The following is a 24443-nucleotide window of genomic DNA, read 5'->3' on the forward strand; positions in this document are numbered from 1 at the left end:
TCTTCACTGGGTATCCTGCTCCCAAAGTACTGAGCTCCTGCTATGAGCCAGACACTTCGCAGTTAGGGGAACTGAGCCCCCTCCATCCACCCACAGTCTAGCAGTTCATTCTGAGCTGGAATGGAGGGCTGGCTTCTTCCCAATACAAACCCGACAGATACCGATTTGAATAGTTGTTAGGGCTTTGTTGTTATACTTGTAAGAGCCACCCCTGGCAATTCTCAGGCTCCACAGGGCTACATTTGGGGGTGCTGAAAGGCCATGTGGTGCCAGTGATAGAACTCAGAGCCACCTTCATATAAGTCATGTGTTTTACCCCTTGAGCCACATAGCCAGTCTAATAATATTTAATTACAAAAAATAAAAGATTTTTTTAAAATGGGTCATGGGGGCTGCAGAAATAATGCAGCAGGTAGGGCACTTCCCTTGCATGCTACCAACTTAAATTCGAACTCTGACAACACATGTGGTCCACCAAGCCTCACCAGGACTGAGTTCTGAAAGCAGGGTCAGGAGTAAGTCCCGAACATTGCCAGGTATGGCCCCAAAACAAAAGCAAACCTGAACAGACATGTGTTCCAAAGAAGACACAGAAATGGCCCAGAGGTACATGAAAAGGTGCTCAGCCTCACTCACCATCAGGGAAATACATATCAAATCTCCAGGAGGGACCACCTCACTTCTTTGAGGATGGTCATCTACTATCAAAGAACAGAAGGAGACAGAGCCATAGAACAGCCTGTAGGGTGCTCATCTTGTACGCTGCCAACTTGGGTTCAATCCCTGACAATACATACGGTCCCCTGCCAGGACTGATCCCTGAGCACAGAGCCAGGAATAAGTCCTGACCACTGCCAGGGATGGCAAAAAATATACAAATAAATAAATAAATAAATAAAGTAGAGCTTCCACAGATTTAGCAATCCTGCTACTGGGCATATATCCAAAGGCAATAAAGCACTATCATGAATATTATCAGCACTCCCATGCTTTTACCTCATCACAAAATCCAATACAGGGAAACAACTTAAATGTCCAATGAATGAATGAATGGATAAAGAAAATCCAGCCCGGGGAAGAATGCGTGCTTTGTATGCAGAAGACCTGAGTTTCATCCCCAGCAATTCAGTCTCCTGAGCACCAAAGGGTGTGACCCTCCATGCACTGTCACTGTATCACTGTCATCCCATTGCTCATTGATTTGCTTGAGCGGGCACCAGTAACGTCTCCATTGTGAGACTTGTTGCTACTGTTTTGGGCATATAATATGCCACGAGTTGCTTGCCAGGCTCTGCCATGCGAGCGGGATACTCTTGGTAGCTTGCCTGGTTCTCCGAGAGGGGCAGAGGAATCAAATCCAGGTCAGCTGCATGCAAGGCAAACACCCTACCCACTGTGCTATCACTCTAGCCCACTCTTCATGCACAGATTTTTGGTTTCAACTCAGCTATTACAGTGATAAAAATGTGGCCAGAAGAGTCAGATCAAGAAGTAAAGCACATGCTTAGCATAGGCAGGGACCTGAGTTCAATCCCCAGTACCACACAGTCCCCCCACAGTATGGCCCTGGGCAGGGGAGGGATATCTTTGAGCATGGAACAGCGGGCCAATCATCTCTGGATACTTCCCACAGACCCCCATGTTCCTTTGCCAGCATTAGTGGTTGTGATCCCTTGAATAAATAACAAGATGAAGGAACCCTGCCATTTACAACAATCAGAATAAACCTCCAAGGCATAATGTAAGCCCAATACACAAAGACAATGTTTTTATAATCTTACTTACATGTAGACTCTTCTAAAACAAACAAACAAAAAATCTCGAATTCGTAACAGCAGAGAGTAGAGTGGTTGGTTGAGAGAGGCTCAGGTACGGGGAGGGATTCCTTTAGAACTGGCGGTCCAGTGGGCAGGGAAGGGGCAAACTGTACCTTAAGTGTAATACTTGTGTCATCTACAGAAGATCTGATCTTCAAAAGAGTCCTAAGGATTGGGAACTTTCATTCTCTCCAAGGTGCAGATGTAGATACTGAGACAGAGAGAGTTAGTGACTTGACTAAGGTCATGCTGTGACCTAGCAGGGTGGGTTCTAGAGGCAGCCCTTCCACAGGACAACCGTGATATTCCCAGAGAAGAGTTCCCAGAACTCAGGGCCATGCACTCATGCACATACACAAATGACACTCCAGACCCCCAGCTTCCCCTCTTCCACTGCTCTTTTACTTAGGAAGTCAGAAGACCTCATATACTGTCCTTTAGCAGAGCTCTGTCTTGACTCAAAGGAACGCAATCAATGCCTCCTTCCTGGTCTCGGGGGCAGGGCCAGCCTGCCTTTCTGTACCCAGAGAGGTTCAGCACAGCTCAGAAGGCTCCGCTCCCACATATCTATGCCCCTGACCCCCAGCAGAGAAGGGAGCCAGCCTGGCTCCTGGCTGCCCACTTCCCAGTTAAACACAGTCTCATACATACATACGTGGGCACTAGGTCCAGGCTCATACAGACACACCTGGAAACTAGGTCCAGGTTCACATGAGTACACCTGGGCACTAGATCCAGGCTCAGATGGACAGATATAGACACCAGGTACAGACACACACGGATACACGTGGGCACCATGTCGAGGTTCATACAGGCACATGTGAGCACCAAGTACAGGCTCACATGGGCACACATGGGCACCAGCTACAGGCTCAGATGGGCACACATGGGCACCAGCTACAGGCTCACATGGGAACACATGGGCACTGGGTCCAGGCTCGCTTGGGCACATGTGAACACCAGGTCTAGATTCACACAGGCCCACATGGGCACCAGTTCCAGGCTCACACAGGCACACCGGGGCACCAGGGAATGTTCTCTTGCACACACCCTCTCTCGGGTGGGCAGCACTTTGGTTTTCGTGGAAGGAAGTGTGGCCCTGCTCACACTTCCAGCACGCCATAAATAATAACAGTAGATACAATGGCTTTCTAGTAATTCATAATTTCTTATGATTCATAACTCTGTGATTCAAACCCCTCGGCTGTGCCCAGGTGCTTAGTGAAGCAGCTCCTGGCAGAGTGCTCAGCCCGCTCGCCTGAGAGCCCTCAGCGTGTAATCTCTTGCAGACACACTCCATCTCTTAGTCCTGACTGCCATTTCTTTTCAAAATGCTTTTAGCTATTAGAAGGAATTCCCTCTCTTATCTGTACTGATCCTCCTTCCATCTCTTTATCTATTTCATTTTCTGAAAAATGAAGCCTAATGACATGGTCCCTCTGCTTTAAGCCAAATAGCATCCATCACTGAGCAAAAGCGTGGTGCCACTGAGACCATCTACCTCGTCTTCTAATTAAATTTGCTTTTCCTCCTGGCATTCAAGATGGCTATGAAACTATTTCTTATTCAGTATTTCATTGTTTTGTGTAACAACTAATAGCATGGTTTTACATCTTATCATTCTCTTGCAGTGTCGCAAATGTTTGACCCGTAGCACTGTTCCTTAAGTGGGATTTTCTGAGGAATCTGTTTAAAAGGGAAAAACAGCCCTTGAGAGTATCATCGCCCCTTGGGCAGCTCTAGGGAGTATGGTCCTCATGGGCTTCTGGAAAGCTATTCTTAGGGGAGAGGTCACTCTGCCTTGCACAGACCTGAGAGTAGCAAAAGGTACTCGCATAATCCACCACTCAGAGCAGGTTGATCTCCTCTCCCCTGACCTGGTCCACTTGTCAGAATCTCCCTTGTCAATTGTGTTGTTTAGGGATCCGGGTCTCTGCCATAACCTGGATTCTTGGAATCATATTTGCAGCATTTGAGGGAAGCAGAAATGAGGTGGCTGCCAATTCACCACCTACTTCCCCCCCCCCACCTCAGCCTTCAATGTGCAAAAACCCCACAAAAAATCATGTTTATGGAAATTTTATCACTATGGCAACTGTAAAGGTCTCACAAGTATTTTTAAAATAGCAAATTAACAAAACCCACTTATAAAGATCTAAAAATCTGTTCCTTTATGGGCATTAGTGAGCATACAGATTCTAACAAACACAAAATGTGTTTTATGACATGATAGTCCAAAGCCAGCAGAAACAGATCCTAATCCTGGATTATCTGGGGACAGAGGGTTGAATGTGGAAAGACAAAGTGTGGTTCTTCTAATCCAAGGTCACATTTGGAATGTATTTTGGGAAAAAAAAATGACACCAAGATCTTCTGATGCAGAAAAATGTGGCTAAGAGACCTGAATTACTGGAAAACGAATGTCTTACCTGCTATTTTCACATTACCAATATTATTACTTTACCCACTCTGCAAGACGATTCCATTTTTAACTCCTAGGTTTTTAACAGTTGCATAAGCTTCTGCCGCTGTGATTTAGCCTGCCTGCATCTCTATTATGAAACCTGCTTCTCAGATGTCAGCATACAAAATCACACAGGATGGGGAACAACACACACACACACACACACACACACACACACACACACACACCGGTTCAGAAGTACCAACCTTTTTGCTTTTGAACAATATAATTGGTATGGCTATCAAAGGGGATGCTTTTAAGTAATGCACTAGTTTTTGGTGTCTTTTGTAAAGACTTAAAACATAATAGGCATATTTTGATGACTTCTCATAACAAGGAATCATTGAGATTTATTTTTAACAATTGAAACCGTGGAGGTTCTTTTTGTGACTGGGGGAAGTTGGAAACCCAATATTACAACAGAGGAGTCATTCTTTAGCTGGTCTCGAAAAGATGGAGCAGGGGTGGGGAGCAGGAGGGACTGGGGAAGGGACCGAAAACCAAAATGTTGGGACCTGGGGCCGGAGAGGACCCTGGACTGAGCTTGCAATTGCTTTCAAGATTATCACTAGAAACTTAAGGGCGAGGCTGCCTTTTCCAAGTCACAACAGGTAGTATGCTCAGAAATGATAGTGAAGATGTGAAGCAAGAGGTGGGAAAGACTTGGTTAGGTGAAGGGGGCAGTAGGGAGCCCAGGGCGGTCAGGGAGTAGCCAAGTTCCCGCCTTCACAGAGCCCAGTCCCTGTTGAAATAAGCCCAGCCACACTGGTCACCAGGAGGTGGGGCCTGAGTTACAGCACAGCGGGCAAGATTCTTACCTTGTACTCCGCTGATCCCTGGAAACTCCTATGGTCCCCAAGCCCACCAGAGGTGACCCCTGAGTGCAAGAGCCAAAAATAAGCCCTGAGCACAACAGGATGTGGCCAAAAAAAGAAGAAGAAGAAGAAGAAAAACAAGCATCCTCCCGAAAACATCCCTCTCAGAGGGATGACCAGGAGGACTCTAGGCTGGAAACTGGTCAGGGTGTGGACACTACCCCACCAGGGTAGCCTGGATCAAGCCTCACCCAGCCTTTTCCTCTGCCCAAACTTGGCATTTCAGAGCTTGAGGGCCATTTGGAAGCTGGCACCCCCGCTTTTGAGACGGCAGGAAGCGCTGGCTCTGTGTACGAGCTGTTCCAGAGCTCCCAGGAGGCAAACTGTTAGAAATCAACTTTTTCAGGAACGCTGGAGCAGGGAGGCTGGAGGCTGGAGCAGGAAGACTGGAAGACAGTGTCACAGTCCCGGGCAGTTGAAGCAAACCCTCTTGGTACCCTGCAGGGCAGGGGAGGGGGTGGTCCAGAAAGAAGCAGAGGCTTGAGCCAGGCCCGGTAAGGGTCTCTGGAGAGAGGAGCCTGCAGTTGCTGCAAACCAGGAGCATGACAGGTCAATGGCCCACAGCTAGGGAACGGCCAGCCCCAGGCCTGAAAGAACAGGGAGAAAGACAGGGGTGCCACCTTGGAGGGGTTTGAGGATGGAAGATGTAGCAGCCAAACCTCAACTCCTCAGCTGCTCTCCTCCACTCCCACCCCATCGGGCCCTAGAAGAAACCTCCTGAGATTCCCTAGAGGACCAGGGAATGGTAGAGGGGCTGGAGGAGAGAGAGAGAGCAGGGGAGGGAGCCTCTGTCAGCCGGTGAGCCCAGCCTCTCTTGACCATCTCTGCTATGGCAAGACTCCCTCCTTCAGAATAGGAAAGTGGGGGACGGTCAGGGGCACAAGCTTCTGCAAGCAGAGCCCCCTTTGCTCACCTGACCCAGAGGGGTGCCCGATGCACATGCTCTGGGGTATTTCCTCAACTCTGTCCACACACCCAGCCCTATTTTGGAGGGAACAAAGGGGGGCCATGGACAGGTTGGGAGAGTGCTTCGGACAGCCGAGAGGAGAAGTGGGATCTGGGGTCTCTGCCAGCTCTGCCAACTCACTGCTGTAGCTTAGCCAGGTGGGGTTCCTGGGCAGGCTCTGCCATGGACCATGTACTGGTGAAAGCAGCCCCAAAGTTGTTGTCTAAGAGACAAGACAAACCCACAGAAAACCCCAAATGAGAGGGGGAGGTAGACCAGATCATCCAAAAGAATCGTTCCTGGCTGTATGCATTGGCCCCCACTGCCTTCTACCCACTCCCCATCGTCCTACCCACTCCCCCAAGCAGTGCTCATTTTCTCCATATTAAGAATCTTGCGTGTTTCCCCTCTCCCCTGATGTCTGGGGGTGGTGGGTGGGGAACCCCACATGGAATATGAAGTGATGGCATGCCAACACATGGCAATGGAAGAGGCCAAGCAGGCTCACCCCCTCCCTTCCCTTGGCGCTGCCTTTGAGACATGCAGGCAGGCCCAGATGCCCACAGCCTGGCCGAGGGTAGAAGCAGCTCGCAAGTCCTCCAGGGAACTCACAGGGAGATTGAAACTACCCTGCGGCCCCAGCTGCCTTGGCGCAGAGGGAAAGTTGGCAGGAAAAAGAAAATACAGCAGTGCCACCCAGAAGGGTCCCAGGCAAGCCGCCATGTCCTGGCCAGGCCGTGGTTTCTCTATGTTTGACTTCTTGCCTGCCCAGGGTAATCCCCCAAGCCCTCTTCCCAGCATGCAAGGGACATGGCACAGATACTAGCACAGAGGCTCGTGACTACCCTCTTCAGGTGCCAAGCCTGAGAGTTTCCAAGTATCTATCACTGAACACACACACACACACACACACACACACACACACACACACACACACACACACACACACACACACTTCTAGCTTGAGCCTCAAAACCTCAGCAATTTGAGCCTAATGTGGCCTTGTTTATTCTTTTCCTCTCTTCTAAGTCAGGTCACAGAGCAAATGGTGCCAACATTCCACCGCTGTGACTTCCAAGTGTCCATGGCTAGTGAGCGCGCTCCCGCCTACGCAGACCGTCACGGTCATTGCTTGCGACTTTGGGTTCTTGGAGGTTCATCATTTTTTCTTGAATGTGATTCTTCTTTTTTTCTTTTTATAGTTTTTAGCCACACCTGGCAGTGCTCAAGATTTACTCCTGGCTCTGTGCTCACCTGTGATTCCTGCCAAGTGCTCAGGGGACCGCCATATTTGATGCCGAACATTAGACTGGGGTCACATTCACAAGTGCCTTCCATCCTACACTACCTCTCTGACCCCTATTTTTAGAGTGATAAAAAAGAGCTGGCTCTCTGAAGTACATTAGTTTATATTCAGGTGCCATTGCTCTGAGTGTTTAAATTTTAGCTAAAAAATCTTTCTATTTTAACCTGCTCTCTGTGAAGCTGAAAGTGCCAAGAATAATAACAGAGAACTATCTATTCTTTACACAGATGACCACTTCTTCTGCCTTTGTTTCAGTCTCTTTCTTTCTTGTTATTTTTTTCTGGCCTGCTTGTGAACATACCGCATCCATCACAGTCTGGCAGCCTTCAATACTTCTGTGTCTCCAAAGAACAAAGCCGCGCGCTTCCAATGTCATAGGACAGTCAGCAACGACAGGATATAGACGATGGAAGCCGTATTTGATCTGCTCTGCGTTTTGTTGGCGGTTCCTTTTGCTGAGCACAGCTTTTGGAAGAAAGACATTTTCTCAAATCCACCGTCCATATGCCTGTTTTGTCCATTGCCACAAGAATGTCCTGATTGGCATTCTTTTCCCCCCATCCATGATCCAAGCCAAGATCACACTGTGTTGCATCGACTCAGTTTTTAATCTCCCTTAATCTTTCATGACTGAGACTTTGAAGCTTTCGGGCCGGGGGGTTGGAGTATGTCCTTCATTAGTGCTTTCTATGTCTCCTCTCCTCATGAATAGCTCCAGGCTCTGCATCCTCGGCTGGAATACTAAAGAAGGGACACTGTGTCCCTCTTAGGCTGTCACATCAGGAGGCCTCTCTGTCCTTCTGTGCAGATGCTAATTTTGACAGCTTACTTGAGTTATACTCGAATGTCCAGCATTTGTCTAAGAATTCAGTGTGATCTAGTTACCTCAGAGCTTTGCATCTATCACCATCATCATTTTCTTTGCCCCCTAAGAACGCCATGTCCTCAATTGCCACAGTCCTTCCCACATCAACCCGCACCCTGCAAGCTGCTGCTTTTGTCCCATGCTGGACATGTCACAGAGATGGGTGCATACACTGTGTGCATTCCTGTTGCTATCTCCTAACATTAAGTTCAAGGCCTGGGTGATGTTTACTGTGTTCACCCAGTTGAGATGTCTGCTTTCCCCACAGTTCAGTTTCTTCTCTCATCACAAGTTCTAAACCAGTGGGGGAATGCTTTAAGTTCATGCAGACATCCTGCTCTGCATCAGGATATTCCCCTTCATTTCACTGGATGCTTATTGCCCAATCACATCATTCTTCTTTTACGGGGTAAAGTGAAGGATTGGGCCACACCTGACAGTGCTCAGGGCTTACGCTTGGCTCCATGCTTAGGGATCACTCCTGGTGGTACCAGGAGACCATATGGGATCCTGAGGATTAAACCTGAGTCAGCCACATGCAAGGGAAGCGCCCTATCTGCTGTACTATCGCTCTGTAGCCCCATTCTTTTTTATGAGTTTATATTAAGTAAGTATTGGGTTTGGAGACACTCCAGCAGTGCTCAGGGCTTACTCCTGGCTGCAGGCTCAAGGGATTGAACCAATGTCAGCTGCATGAAAGGCAAGTGCCTTAGCCCTTGCACTATCTCTTGGGTCCCAGACCCATCATTCTTTAAAAGGTTTCCTAGAATGTACCTCCTCCTCTTCTGCCTCCCACCCATGCTGGCCAGTTGTTAGCTGGACAGCTTGTAAGGATGTGGAGGCTCAGCTCTTCACAGTAACATCCTGGTGATAACTGCCTTGCTGAACCCGCACAGAGCGAGCCTCACCAAAAAGGGCCAGACAGGGGCTGTAGTGATAGCACAGCGGGTAGGGCGTCTGCCTTGCACGCGGCCAACCCAGGTTCGAATCCCAGCATCCCATATGGTCCCCTGAGCACCGCCAGGAGTGATTCCTGAGTGCATGAGCCAGGAGTAACCCCTGAGCATCGCCAGGTGTGACCCAAAAAGCAAAAAAAAAAAAAGGGCCAGACAGCATCCCTTCTGTGCCCCATGTTCCTTTCCTGAGTGACCACAATACTCAGCTCTCCCAATCCTGCCAGCAGCGCTGAGAATCATTCCTCTGACTTGCATCTGCCCTGTGGAGAGCCTGCATAAGCATCACCAGGTTAAAGGAATAAGGAGCTACTCTGGGCCCCACCTGCAGAATTAGAAGCTCCTGTGCATGCCTCTCTGGTTCTGTTTGTTTCAATTTTGTTTCTGTGCCAGGGACCATCAGACTCTCCTCTACCCAAGGCAGCGTCTTCCCAGCAAGCTACACTCCCAGCCTAATAGTACTGTTGAGTATTTTTGGGTGAGGAGTGGGGGTGCTCTCAGGCAATTCTCAACGATTCAGGTAGGCAGGTCAATGCCAGGGCCTGAGAATGTGATGGTTCCAGGGCCCTGTGTTTCCTATGTGGCAAAAAAAAAAGAGGTAAGGGGAGAGCAAGAAAGATGTCCACAGTTGCTTGGACTGTGGACATCTTTCTTGTAAGGAGTAGAACCACTGGAGAGCCATCTCCTGAGATGTGGAGAGGACAGAACTAAAATGTCTGGTAGGATCTTTGGGAGGATTGGTTCAGGAGGCTGTGTGGTGCCAGGGATAAAACATGGTGCTCAGAATGATAGTACAGCAGGTAGAGCTTTTGTGTTACATGGCAGACCTGGGTTCAACCCCAGCACCCCGTATGGTCCTCTGAGCGTGCCAGGAGTGATCCCTGAGTGCAGAGCCAGGAATAAGCCCTAAGCACTGCCGAGAGTGGCCCCCAAACAAAAACAAAGCAAAATTTAAAATATGGCACTCTGGGCATGTGTTCCAGCTCAATGAATTTCTTCCTACTACCACCCCCTTAGGATCCAGTTGTGATGGTGGGAGGGACTCCAGGGGCAGGGGGGCGGGGGAGGGCAGGAGGACAGGCAGCAGCTCAGCAAAGGAAGTGGCCCAGGGTTGACTAAGGAATGAGAGGGAAGGGACTGGTGACGTCCCTAGATGCATGTTGCTCCATGGATGAGGGGAGCTGCTGATGTCATCAGAGCAGAAAAAACGATGGGAGTTAAAGCACAAGTAGAGATGCACTTCCTCTACAGAAACAGCCTGTGGGCTGGTGAGAACTCAATGGTTCGGGCCCATGTTGCTTTGCAGGAGGCCCAGCCTTGATTCCAGCACTACATGGTCCCCTGGCCACCACCAGGAGTGACACAGAGCAGGAGAAGCCTTCAAGCACCACTGTATGTGGTCCCCAAACTGGGGATCCCGCAACCTGGAAACTCCTTTCTGCTGCATGGCCGGATGTGACACTTCCTTCAACCAGGACCTGGCTGTGCCCAGAGGGTGGGAATGGCACCACTTTTGAACTGCTTTATTTCCATGGCTGCCCCTGGCACCCTGCAGCTCCTTTTCACTGAGAGTGTTTTTCTCCTTGGTGAGTGACTTCTTTTGAAAACAAAGCAGAAAATAAAATGTGACAGCCTCCCAAGCACCCTTTGTTCTGGAAGCTTCCAAGCTGTTGGTGTCTTGTCTATCAGTGACCACAGTGTAAGGCTCATCTTGAGGATGTGCATTTCTTAGCCAGAGAGATAGCAGAGTGGGTAGGGTGTGTGCCTTGCAAGCAGCTGACCCAGGTTCCATGCCCAGCATCCCATATTGTCCCCTGAGCACCACTAATACATAAGTGCAGAACCAGGAGAAAACCCTGAGTATCATCAGGTGTGGTGAAAAACAAAACAAAGCATAAATAATACTAAACTAAAATATATGCATTTCTGCAGAAGCAGACTCTGCAACTGCAGACAATGCAGGTCCCAAACAATCACTGTTCACTGCAAAGCAGTGTGTTGTATAAGCACCAGTGGAGTGAGTGTGAACACTGCAACCCCATGGGCACATCATCAAACCTGGAATACAGGTGAGCCGTGTCCAGGGTCCCCAGGAGGAGGTGAGTGCTCTGTAGGCTTTGGTCTCCCTTGCTCCTGTATCTACAAAGGGTATTTGTAGGGTAAATAAGGGGTGGGTGACAGAGTGAGCTGGGGAAAATGGGGTAGTACAGGGGCAGAAAGGCTGTGAATGCACTAAAACCACAAAATTGTATGTTTTGTGAATGACTTCTGGGTTTTTTTGGGGGAGGGTGCATTTCTTGGAGAGGGGTGGGCAGACACCTGGCAGTGCCCGGGGCCCCTCTTGGATCTTTGCTCCAGGGTCATTCCCAGCAGTGCTCAACGGATGATCCAAACCGGGCTTCCTGCCTACAAGGCAAACACTCAGCCTTTTGCACTGTCTAAACTTTCAGTTGTGGGGCTGGAGCAATAGCACAGCGGGTAGGGCATTTGCCTTGCACACGGCCAACCCGGCTTCAATTCCCAGCATCCCATATGGTCCCCTGAGCACTGGCAGGAGTAATTTCTGAGTGCAGAGCCAGGAGTAACCCCTGAGCATTGCCGGGTATGACCCAAAAAGAAAAGAAAAATCTTTCAGTTGTGGTGGCTTTTTCTGTTTGTTTGGGGGGCGCACCCTGTAGTGCTCAGGGGCTACTCTCAACAGTGTACAAGGAATAAACTGCCACGGACTGAACCCAGGAAAGCATGTGCTTGGTCTTTGAGCTCTCTAAACTTTTGGTTGTAGTTTGTTTTGAGGGCCACACCCGACAGGGCTTGGGGCTCAAGTGATCATAGGCATCACCCCCAGGTCTCCTGCAAAGTCTGCACGCCAGCCCTTGGAGCAATCACCCCAGCAGGAATAATTTTTATGGTACAAGAATAATCTCGAACTATAAGAAGAAACAAAAGGGTGGGCAGTGAAAAGGAGGTCCCAGTGGGGATCTGCAGGCTGACTGGGCATCACATGTGGTCCTTGTTGTCTTTTCACAATAATCAGCTGGTGCCTTCAGGAACAGAGTCACAGCAAGTCACCCGCAAGCCAGGCCCTGTGCCAGGAGGAAGGTACGAGCTGCCCAGTCCCAGGAGAGCTGGCTGCTGGCCTTGCAGAGGTTTCAGCAAAGGCTCCACCACAAACATCATACTACTGGGCCTTAGGGTCCACCTTCCCGAGCAAAGATGACCAAAGGCTACAGGGCACTCACCACCTCCTGGGGACCCTGGCCACCATCCACCAGGTACTCTAGGTTTGAGAACATGCCCAAGGAGCTGCAGTGCTCACATTCTGTCCCAGCTGAGGTGTTCACGAATCTTTTTTTTTTATTTTGGAGGGTGAGGGAGGCCCCGCTCAGTGGGGTTCAGGGTTGCTCCTGGCTCTGCGCTCAGAAATCACCCTTACCCTTTGTATTTTACAAGCTCACGTCTTGTAGCTATGGAGACGGCCAGGGGTCTCACACCCCCGCGGCACTCACAGACGGCTGTGCTTGGCGATCACACGCTTTGCTGTGCTGCCAAGCCATAGGACCCAAACAGCAGCATCTCTGGGAGTCTGCTTCATGTATGGGAGGGGGAGCACTGGGGAGCAAGCTCCTATTTTTTTTGTGGGGGTGGGTTCTAGGCCACACTCTGAGTAGTTGTGCTCAGGGCTTACTCCTAGCTCTGTGCTCCGGGGACTAGAGGTGGTACCAGGGATTGGGGATCGAAAAGAGGTTGGTCGTGTGCAAGGCCAGCGTCTTCCCCACTGTGCTATCTCTCAGGCCTCTGGGGATGGAACTACTGACCTACACTAGTAAGGCAGGTGCACCATCCCACTTTTCTTTCAAGAAAAGTGACTACTTTGATGTAAATGAAGACCTTTCCAACAGCAAATGCATAATAAACCCCCCTGATCTGCTGTTGAGGAAAATATTCCTAATTGCCTGTTCCCCTTACCATTGCCTCAGCACGTCCCTAGAAATGCCACTTCTCCTTAACACAGGTCAGAGAAAATGTATACCGAACCTGGGCCGCTGAGAGCAGCACCTGATCTTCATTAAGTCCCAGTGCTGTAAGTTAAAAGAAAGACTCTAAAAGAAGTCAAAGGAGTTCCCACGCCAAAGGCACACCTGTCCCCACATATAGCCCCCTCAAAGCTTCCTGTTCGTCCAGCAATAACCACCTGCAGGGAAAAAGGAGAAGCTGTGTGTGATTGCTCCCAGGAGTGTGGCAGATGCCACCCTAGAAACTTGGTGCTCACCACAAGCCAACTAACCTTAGGTTGGTGCAGGTATACAGAAACAAACTGAACAGACCAAAAACAAAACCAGCCCCACCCACAAGGAGCACACAGTCAAGGGTGGGCAGACAGATGGTAGGACCAATAAATACAGTATGTTTGACAGGAAGATAGGGACTTTGGGGAGAAGGGAGAGAGCTGGAATTATTAAGTAAGCTCATCTGTAAGGATATTGGGGGTTGAATCTGTGTTTTCTTCAAATTCATCTGATGAGGTGCCTGATCCCCGGGACCTGAGACCAGAAATGATTCCTGAATGCAGAGCCAGAAGGAACCCCTGAACACCCCCAGTATGGCAAGGAGGAGGAGGAGGAGGAGGAGGAGGAGGAGGAGGAGGAGGAGGAGGAGGAGGAAGAGGAGAAGGAGGAGGAGGAGGAGGAAGAGGAAGAAGAGGAAGAGGAATAAGAGGAAGAGGAAGAAGAGGAAGGAGAGGAAGAAGGAGGAGGAGGGGGAGGAGGGGGAGGAGGAGGAGGAGACAACAACAAAAATACCCTACAAAGCAGCCCATGCCTTTCAATAAAGTGTTTAGGATTGGCCTATGCCCACAGAACTGCTGTCCTGATATAAAGAAGAAATTTGGACATAGATACACACTCAGCAGGAAAAGCACGAGAAGGTAGCCCTCTGCAGGTCAAAGAAGGGGACCTCAGGAGAAACCAGCCCTGCCACCACCCCAACCTTGGACCACTAGCCTCTGGAACTGCCTTGCATGCAGCTGACCCAGGTTCAATCCCTGGCGTCCCATATGGTCCCCCAAGCACTGCCAGGAGTAATTCCTGAGTGAAGAGCCAGGAATAACCCCTGAACATCACTGGTGTGACCCAAAAGGAAAAAAAAAAAAAACAACTTCTGAGTGGCTGGAGGGTTTCTAGCTCAAACGTGGAAGACCTAACTCTCTCATGGTAGGGTTTTTCTCTTCCCTTCTTTTTGCCTCTGCTATTGCTGTGAAGATGGGGAGTTTGAGCATACTTGGCTATGACGCCCCTCATACTGAACTCCCCCACACTCAGCATGAATGGGGTATTCATGGGGGTGGGGGAAGCACACTTCCATTACAAAGCTTGCACACATACCAGGGTTCATGCTCATTTCATTGTGACGTTTGTGCAAATTCTGGGTTGGTATATTCTTCAGGGTTTTCTGTGATCTTCATATGTGTGTTCAGCAGAGATTGCACTCCTAGCCATGGTGCTGGAACATCTTTCAGTGCAGTGCTCACTGGAGGCCACAGACTTTAGTTGTGCTGTTCCCACACACACATGTACCAAAGATCAAACTCTCTCTAGCCCACCCAGAGGATTCCAGATGGCAGAACATCTGGGACTATGTTCAGCATAGATGAGCGGCACTGGGAATAGAACTCACGGTGTTACATCTACAAGACAGCTGCTCTTATCACTGACCCATCTTGCAGGACACTCATTCATGTTTTACAATGAGTATTATGATATCTGTGTGTTTTTTGTTTGGTTGGTTGTGGAGAAGGGGTTTCATCTTATTTTATGCTTTTTCTTTTAAAGGTTGCCAAGTTGCAGATCTACTCTAAGGAACAAGAAGAGAGTGCACACACTGTTTGAGAGGTCTTTGCAATCTTGGCAGAAGGTGATGGACCCTCAGCCCATGAGGCAGAGGCAAGGTGAGAAGTAGTGGTCAGATACTGGATAAATTTGGAAAGCAGAGCCAAAAGTTTTTGCTGACAGATTGGGCACAGGATGTGAAAAGTCAAGGATGAGTCCCAGTTTGGGCAAGTGCTGCTGGAACAAGGCCATTCGCTGAGATGGTGAAAGAGGAGGGAGAAGCTGGCTTGAAGAAATAGATCAGGAGTTTGGGGGAAGTCTAGGATGCTTTAAGGTTTCCAAGGGGGTAAGTCAGCACTGGAGGAAGAGCTCAAGGAGCTAGAACACATGTTTGCATGTGGGAGCCCCTGGTAAAATCCCCAGCACTGCTGTTGGTGAGTCCAAGAACGAAGTAGCCCCTCAACACCCAGAATAAACCAAGAGGAGAAGTCTGTTGGATAGAAGACTCTAGAGAAAAGGGGAAAGAATGGTCTGAGCTGGAGATTTGAATTGGGGTGTTATCATCCTAGCGGTTGGGGGGAGGTCGGGAACTGGTCATTTAAGAATAAAAGAAAAGACATCACTTAAGCCTAGTGAGACTGAGTGGCATGAAGGACTGAGTGTAGAAGAGAAAGAGATAGAGATCAAAGATGATCAAGCAGGGGCTAGAGCGATAGCACAGCAAGTAGGGTGTGTGCCTTGCACGTAGCTGACCCAGGTTGGATTCCCAGAATCCCATATGGTCCCCTGAGCACCGCCAGGGGTAATTCCTGAGTGCAGAGCCAGGACTTACCCCTGTGCATCGCTGGGTGTGACCGAAAAAGAAAAAAAAAAAAGAGAGAGATGATCAAGTGGAAGAGGATCAAGTGCCCTGGGAACTTCCAAGTTTCAAGGTTGATGAGCTAATCAAAGGAAACAGAACAGGGAAGGTCTATGACCTAGAAGAACACCAGGGGAGTGTGAGTGACATCCCGGAAGCCAGAGTTAGCTCTGTCAAGGAGGAGGGAGTGAGCAATTGGGTGAAATTCTCCTGAGCGGTCCAGGAAGCAGAAGGCAAAGATGGAACTCCTGGGGTCAGCCACCTGGCAGTGATGGCAATCTCTGTACATACAGTTCATGTGGAGGGCAGGGACAAAAGGATAGCAGGGCCTGGAGAGATAGGACAGCAAGTAAGACACTTGTATGCAGCCAACCCAGGTTCAATCTCTGGCACCATATATGGTCTGTCTGAGTCCTGCCTGGAGTTATTCCTAAGCATGGAGTCAGGAGTAAGCCCTGAGCACTGCTGTTGGCATGCTCCTTCACCCCACTGAAAAAAAAAAGACTGAGAGTTCAAAGACGTAAAGCACATATATGTGACACTAAGTTTGATCCCGGTACACACTGATACCTAAGCACTGCTGGGGGTAGCAAAGGACCCTAGGGCTGCTCCCCCAAGCAGTGGGAGCTGAGCCTTCATGCCTGCACTGCTAGACCAATCATAACTGGGTCCCCTCCCTGATCCCCAGGCTCCCATAAAATATGCAGCATGTATAGAGTCAATGCCCCACCCGGCTGTGCTCAGGAGAGAGGGAAAAAACACTGGCAGAATCTCAACAGGCCTCCCTGAAGTGGACCCCCCCTCCACTCACATTCAGAGGAGCCAACGAGATCACATGGCCAAGTCTGAGTTCAGTGGGCAGGGAAGGAACATCCCCACCCCTGGGAGCAGGGCAGGCCACCGGGTACTGGGTACAAGACACACCTTCCTCTTTCAGGGAACATGGTGAGTAACTGGGACTGGTTTAATTTGCCTCAACATATGAGCCATTTCCACAGGCTGGGCTCTATACTTTATATTGTCAAAGTGGACCACTCCAAATCCTCCTCCGTTATAGCTGTCATTAAGTAGTCTTCAGGGTTTTGTTTGTGTTGACTTTAGAAGCTGAAATCCTCCAAGTAGCACTGATACTATTATGACCGAACAAGCATTCTTGGCTGTAGAGTCAAGAGAAGCTAAGAGCCCATACCAAGCACCACAGATCCTATGACACAAATATATAAGTTTCCACCACTCGATCCAAATCAAGCTACATTTTCATTTGTCTCAAATCTGAGCTCTGCCTTTCAGGAGAGAAAAAAATGTGTTTTCCTTAAGTTATGAATCACCTCTCTTTTTTGATTGTGAAAGAAACTTGTTCCGGGGCCAGAGTGAGAGTATAGTGGGTAGGGCCCTGTCCAGCCTCCCATTCTTCGAGGGTCTAGCTACCAGGAGTGATTCTCTGACTGCAAAGTCAGGAATAACCCCTGATCATTGGGTGTAGTGACAGAAAGAAAGAAAGAAAGAAAGAGAAAGAAAGAAAGAAAGAAAGAAAGAAAGAAAGAAAGAAAGAAAGAAAGAAAGAAAGAAAGAAAGAAAGAAAGAAAGAAAGAAAGAAAGAAAGAAAGAAAGAAAGAAAGAGAGAGAGAGAGAGAAAGAAAGAAAGAAAGAAAGAAAGAAAGAAAGAAAGAAAGAAAGAAAGAAAGAAAGAAAGAAAGAGAGAGAGAGAGAGAAAGAAAGAAAGAAAGAAAGAAAGAAAGAAAGAAAGAAAGAAAGAAAGAAAGAAAGAAAGAAAGAAAGAAAGAAAGAAAGGAAAAATTTAAAAACATGAACCCTCTACACCATATCATCTAAATTTTTCCCATGCAATTTGTTGCTTGAAATCTTTCATTCTTCTTAAAAACCTCCTGATCTAATGAGATGATTGTTTTGTTTTTTAAATTTAAGTTTCTTCACAGCTTTTGGGTTTTAATGCAGTTATGAATCACCTTCTGTTTGTGCTTATTTCCTTTTCATTACCACAGGTCTAATTCCTTGTAGTGACTCAACAGTTCTCTTTATTGTGTGGACTAACTTCTTCTTACACCATCTTCAGCCTCTTTCCAGGAGCTGTCCAGCCTCCCATTCCTTAAGGGACTAGCTACGCTCAGACTTGGTCACTGATTTTGTTCTGAGTTATGCTGAGATGCTTTTCAGCTGTCCTGAATTAGACTGTTTCCTGCATTTTATATCTTGTTTCTTTGTCTACCCTCTTGTCTTGCTGAACTGCATCTTCCAATCCCCTCCTTTAAGGAGAATGTAGGGGCTGGAGAGATTGTACAGTGAGTAGAGCACTTGCCTTGCACATGGCTGACCCACATTCAATCCCCAGCACCCCCTATATGATCCCCAGAGCCCACCAGGAGTAATTCCTGAGCCAAGAGCCAGGAGTGAGCCCTTAGCACTGACAGGTGTGGCGCAGAGAGAAAGAGAGAGAGAGAGAGAGAGAGAGAGAGAGAGAGAGAGAGAGAGAGAGAGAGAATGTAAAAGAATATGATGATGTAAACTTCCTTACCCTTTCCTCCTTAGACCTGCCTGATTTACAGAGAAACCAAATATGGCTGCTGCCTGTTCCAGGAATATAATTCTAGTCAACATACATTCATAAATAACATACGATAGCAAAGAGACATTTTAAAATGCTTGATATTCCCATGACATTTACATTTAGATAGAACAAGAATGAACTCTTAAAGCAGTAACAGAAGCTCAACAATCATTAATCATCAAGTCTCAGGGTTAAGAAAAGAGAGAGACACTGAACGAGCCTGTGGTTCAAGGAATGTAAGACTTCAGCTGAGTGTCAGAGAGCACCCAGTATATTAGGGAGAGATTAAATATTTATAAATCGTCAACAGTAAATGTATGGCCCACATTAGTCTGAAGGAAAGCTAACAGTCCAGAGGTGCTCTCCTCCCTCCCATTTTCCATCGCTGAGTTTTCAACATTGTCACTTTACCAAATCAATCAAAAAGAATATCATTTAAATATGAGTATAACTATTCCCCTTGACCAACAGACCAGCTCTCTGCTCAGGTGGGGCGTAACAGTGAACTTTCACTGCCAGTATAACTATATGCATTTTCATATTTTCTCTGCTCATTGGCAAGTGAAGTTACCAGCAATGGTCTTTGTTAGTGGAATTTTGCTGAGTGGGTTGGGGTAGTCACTCTAGAACCATTTTAAAATCTATTTTGTGTGGCTCAATGAGGAGTCTGAGTCAGCCTAAGTCACTTCTTCCCAGCCACTCCCGGGTCAGGAAACATCCCTCTGATGCTAGGAGTGCGGTCTGCTTGCTGTACCACTGGGTTCTTGGACCCAGGAGGATAGAGGAAGGGCCGGGACTGGGTCAGGCCCCACAGGCTGGCTGGACCCGAGGCATCTATATCAAGGACAAGTCTTCATTCAGCCCAACAATGCACTCTAGTCGATTTGAAAATAAAAAGATTTGCAGGAAAGGCAATTTCCAGAAAGAAAAAAGGGGAGGGGAGATCTTTGGGCCAGAGGTCTGAGTAGTCCCTAGCGAGTAAGGGTGGGCCTTCGCTGCACCCCCACCCACCTGAGGACTGTGGTCTGCTGAAACCCTGCTTCGGCCACCATCACAGGGAGCACTTACAGCTTTAAACAGAGCCCGAGTCCATTTCCCTTTCAGCAGTCTATGTTCATCTTCATTCATTGACTCGCCCTCCCTCACATCCCGAAATGCCTGAAATGGTGGGGACAGGCACAGGGAATGGATGAATGGAGCACCGAGAGAGAGGCTATATTTCATCATAGGGGATCAACAAGCAGTATTTCATTTTTGCTGACACTTCACAAAAGCTGGGAGGACACGGAGAAGTACATCTGGGCTGAGGGGAGAATTTCCCAGGGCTGGGGTCACAACACTCCAGGGGCACCAGAAAAACCTGCATGCTTGGTCTGAGCTGCTTTGTCTTTCAGAAAAGGAAAGAGAGCAAAAGCACCCAAGGGGACACCCTCCAACACACACACACACACACACACACACACACACACACACACACACACACACACACACACACACACACCACAGGGACCAGGGCTCTTTCTCTCTGTTGGAGGATGACGAGCAAGAGGGACCCACCACCTGACTTCCCACTGGCCAGATTCTGAGAGTTAGTGAATCTCCTTCCACTTTCCCCGCAGCCTGAAGACAAGGAGAAAAGAGCGTCCTTTCCTTGCAGATGAGAAACTGCCAAGGATCAGGCACATCCCACCCCACCCACTACCCTGCTTTCATGCAAAAAGGTCCAGGGTCCTGTGCACTTAGTAAACTGTACAAAGGCAACCAAGCAAAAGGAAACAAAGCCAGAATTTGTTCAGGGAAAAGACAAAAAGCTCTACACCCAGAGTTTCCTTCCTGTTGTTAATGTCCTAGTTTGCTTATTTTCATCTGGTTTCTTAGAAGCTCTCTGGCCAAGGACCTGAGAAATGGTCCAGCAGGTGAGGTGCTTCCCTTGCACTTGGCTGACCTGGGTTCAATCCCCAGAACCCACTATGACCCCCAGAGAGATTCCTGAGAGCAAAGCCAGGAATAAGGTATGGAAGGAAGGAAGGAAGGAAGGAAGGAAGGAAGGAAGGAAGGAAGGAAGGAAGGAAGGAAGGAAGGAAGGAAGGAAGGAAGGAAGGAAGGAAGGAAGGAAGGAAGGAAGGAAGGAAGGAAGGAAGGAAGGAAGGAAAAGAGGGAGAGGGGGGAGGGAGATGGAGAGGGAAAAGAGGAAGGGAGGGAGGGAGACTAGGAGGCAAGGAAGGAAGGAAGGAAGGAAGGAAGGAAGGAAGGAAGGAAGGAAGGAAGGAAGGAAGGAAGGAAGGAAGGAAGGAAGGGAGGGAGGGAGGGAGGGAGGGAGGGAGGGAGGGAGGGAGGGAGGGAGGGCAGGCTGACCAAAGTCTTACAGGAATTTCTTTGTAACAAAGGAAATGTGATCCCAGGCAGGGGGTGGGGTGGGAAAGGTACCTAGTGAGGTGAGACCCAAGAGGGAACACAACAGGCCCTAGGAGGGCAAAGGTGGGGGCGGGGGCAGGCAGGGCTTTGTCTTCAAACGGTGGGTCTCTCACCTGCAGTTAATGAATTGCCTCAAAAGCCATGGGGCTTAAGACACATGCTCTGCATTGGGTCTGTTACCCCTCAGAGAGCCCCCCTCCCACACACACACCAACGTGCCTGGTAACTTCCCCTGCCACTCCCATCCCCACCCCCCCAAAAAGCACGGTCTAGTTACATTTCCTTCACGCTTTTTTAAGCGACTGGAATCAAGGCTCATCCCTGCTCCTGATCGTCCCAGCCCCAGGGAGATGGAGTCTGTTTTGACTTCGCAGGTGGGAATTTGACACATCCAAATGAGCATTTGCTTCCTCCAAAGTGCTGGGTGCCCGGCACTTGACACCACGGGGGTTGTTGCCGGGAGCAGGGCGCGGGCTCTGGGGGCATCCTGAAGGGAAAGCCCATGGACTGACCTCCCTCCCTTGCAGGCACAGAAGCGTCTCTGGTCACCGCTGCCCCTCGCAGTCCCGCACGCCGGGTGTGACCCCGGCCGTCAGTGCGCCGTGAGCGCGGCGGTGAGAATGGCCGGGGAGTGACACGGAAGCCGCTTCCCCGCCTCTGTGCTCGGGCACTTGGCAGCCGCACATGGCAGGGGGCTGGCTCTCTCCGCAGAGGGTCCACAGGTGACGGTCTGTGTAGCCCCGCAGGGAATTGGCAGTGGGAGGGGGGAGGCGGGGCGCTCTCAGCACGCAACAGCAACCAGTGCTCAGCAGGCGCCCCAGGAGTCAGGGGAGGAAGTGTAGAGAATTGTGGGGTGCTTAGGAGAGGGAGGGTGGGAAAAACTTCTCATTCTCTGCCTTTCCGCAGCCTTCAGCGCTCGACGGTGAGGCGCCTGTGTTTTAAAGTCGGGCACTGGTGCCATGAGTGACATGGTCCCTTACAGAGTGACTCCCAGCGCGCTCGCCACTTTGCACGCTAGTAGGGAGCGCTTCCTCCAGCACGCCATGCTCCCCGAACCCACCCGCATCCACCCTCGTCACATCACCCCGCACACACACACAGACACACTTTCTCGGCGCCCCGCGGCTGCAGGGAAATCGGGAGCACTGCGCAAGGTGCTGCAGGGGGGCTCGGTCTGAGAAGCTGCGGGGTCTCTCCTCTAGGCGACCTGCCCCTTTCCTCCCGTTTCGCCGAGTTGCGGGGCGCCGGGGCGGGGACTTGGCAGCCCGCACCTGCCGCCCCAACGCTCCCGCAGCCTGGGCTCCGCGGCCCTCGGAGAAAGGGGCGCACGGCAGAGAGAAAGGACCGGTTTTCGGGGCGCTTGCCGGGGAGACTCGCGGGGCGGGGAAAGTCAAACTCCCATGTTAGGGCAAATTGCTGGCTCTCCGGGGCCCGACCTTTTCTCCCACCGGTCGGAGAAAAAAGACAAGGGCGGTCCGCGAACCCCGCGCGGCACCCCTGCTCCGGCGCCCGCTCCAAGAGCTCCTGCCACCTGCCAGCGGCGCTGCGCGCGCGGGAGCTGCCCCGGGCACCCGTCCGTCCCCTGCTGCCCTCCCGCGGCGGGGCCGGGGCGCCGGGGACCCCCACCCCATCCCGTCTTACCCAGTCCCGGCACGAAAGTGTTGAGGAAGAGGCAGATGACGGCCACTGGGAAGGGCATGTAGGGGATGGCGGCGCGCAGGGGTCCCTTCTTCTCGCGGACTTGCACCACTACCCCGCTGGACGACGACGCCCCCCGGGGGTCCGCCGCCGCGGCCGCCACCGCGGTCTCGGCGTCTTTGTGCGAAGGCTCCATGGCGGGGCGCGGCTCTGGCCTCGGGGATGAGGGCTCGGCGCCCAGTTCCGCGCAACGCGGGGCTCGCCCAGGACCCCGCACTCCCGCGTCCCCACGCGCCCCGCCTCTGCCGCGCGCTCCGGCGGAGAGGGAGGCGGCGTGACACGGCGACAGCGCTCGACGCGCCTCCCCGCGCCTCCCCGCGCCCCTCCCGGAAAACCTGCCCGCGCCGATCCCCGCGGAGCGGAGAGCGAAGAGGAAGGGGCGCGGGGAGACGAGGGGTGGGCACGGCCTCAGCAGGCTGGTGAACCGGGTCGGAACCGTCGCCAGGGACCCCGCGAAGTGGACCGGAGTGGCCTCCGGGCACGCCTCGAGGGTTGAGCTCTTTGATCTGGAAGACGCGTGTCAGGTCCAAGGAGACTGGGGCAAAGAACGCGCGGCGCCCGCTGCGCTGCGGGCCTCCGGTCCTTTCTGGCTCGAACCAAAGGGTTGCAGAGATAGAGCGATGCTGGGGTCGCTACTACAGCTGGAAACTCCTCAAACAGGTCTCCTGTTTAAAATGGGAAACCTGTCTCCCCACCCCGCCCCACCCTGATCCCTATACCACCCCAAGCAACACACAAGCCTAGGGCCGACAGGAACCTGCATCCAGGAAGCAGGGGTTTTGGAAAGGATTCCCTCCACTGCCCTGGGGAAAATCCGCACCTTTTGTGAGCTCGACGGAGTGGTTCAAAAGCCAGCGAGGACACAGCGCCGTCTGCTGTCGGTCACGCTGCAAGCAAGAGGGTTGGGCAGGACCCTCACCTCTGCTTCCCCACCCGAATTAAATTTAGTTTTCTGAATAATGCCACCTTCCACTCCACTCCTAGAAAAAGTGAATGAGTGAAAGTACGCAATCGTCTCTTAAGTTAAGGGAAGGTTCAAAGCATCAGAATCACCCTGAGAGCAAATCTGATGAAATAATTGAATGGGTGCATATCCTTTCCCAGTAATTCTCTTTCTCAGGAACAATAGTGATTGAATGACCCTAAAATAGCCGCCGCCCCCGGCCCAACACACACACACACACACACCACACACACAAATACACACACAAAAACACACATTCAGAGGAAGGATGCTAAAAGACCACAGTTTCTTTCAAGGATACCTGAAAAAAATAATGTTAAAGGTGAAGGCCAGGTTGTGGGAGCAGGATGCAGGGGGGACAGGGATCATGGGGAAAATCACGTTTATACATACACAAATTAGCTTAAGTTTGACAGTTGGAAGAGAACAGGAAGGAACATTTTTTGTCTCTAGGAAGCCACTAATTATCTGTTTAACTTAGAACTCACTTGACTGTTCTGGGCTTGAGTTGCTGTGATTGTAAAATCAAAGCAAAATTCAACTTAATACATATTTATTGAAGTCCTGATATGACTCAGATTCTGGAGAGAGAAGAGAGAAATCCATCCCCTGCCTTGGCTGCTCTATAGATGAATTAAGGGATACTAACTGAACAGTGAGAGCGTTCCAGACGGTGACAAAGCCGGCGCTGAGAAAACATGGGTCTCTGTGAATTCAGAGAGGTGTCCCAGGAAGCGGTACTGAAAGAAATATGACCAACAACTGGAGCTAACAAAGCGCAGATTTCTTTTATCCAAGCATGCTTGGACAGATACTAATCCCTCTACACATCTGCACTCATTTCACTCTGACCCTCACTCTAGGAAGCAAATATTATTACCTGGGGTTTC

General features: G+C 50.2%; 1 protein-coding gene across 1 annotated transcript in view; it reads right to left on the reverse strand.

Annotated features, from left to right (window-relative positions):
* STUM (stum, mechanosensory transduction mediator homolog) overlaps positions 1-23028 on the reverse strand; it is a 61551-nt gene extending 38523 nt beyond the window's left edge. The window contains exon 1 of the mRNA XM_055146798.1: positions 22533-23028. Coding sequence (XP_055002773.1) covers positions 22533-22725 — 193 coding nt within the window. The 5' untranslated portion in view covers positions 22726-23028. The remainder of the gene's footprint in view (positions 1-22532) is intronic.
* Positions 23029-24443: the final 1415 nt, after the last annotated feature.

Source organism: Sorex araneus, chromosome 9, assembly GCF_027595985.1.
Source record: "Sorex araneus isolate mSorAra2 chromosome 9, mSorAra2.pri, whole genome shotgun sequence".
In the NCBI taxonomy this organism is placed as follows: domain Eukaryota; kingdom Metazoa; phylum Chordata; class Mammalia; order Eulipotyphla; family Soricidae; genus Sorex; species Sorex araneus.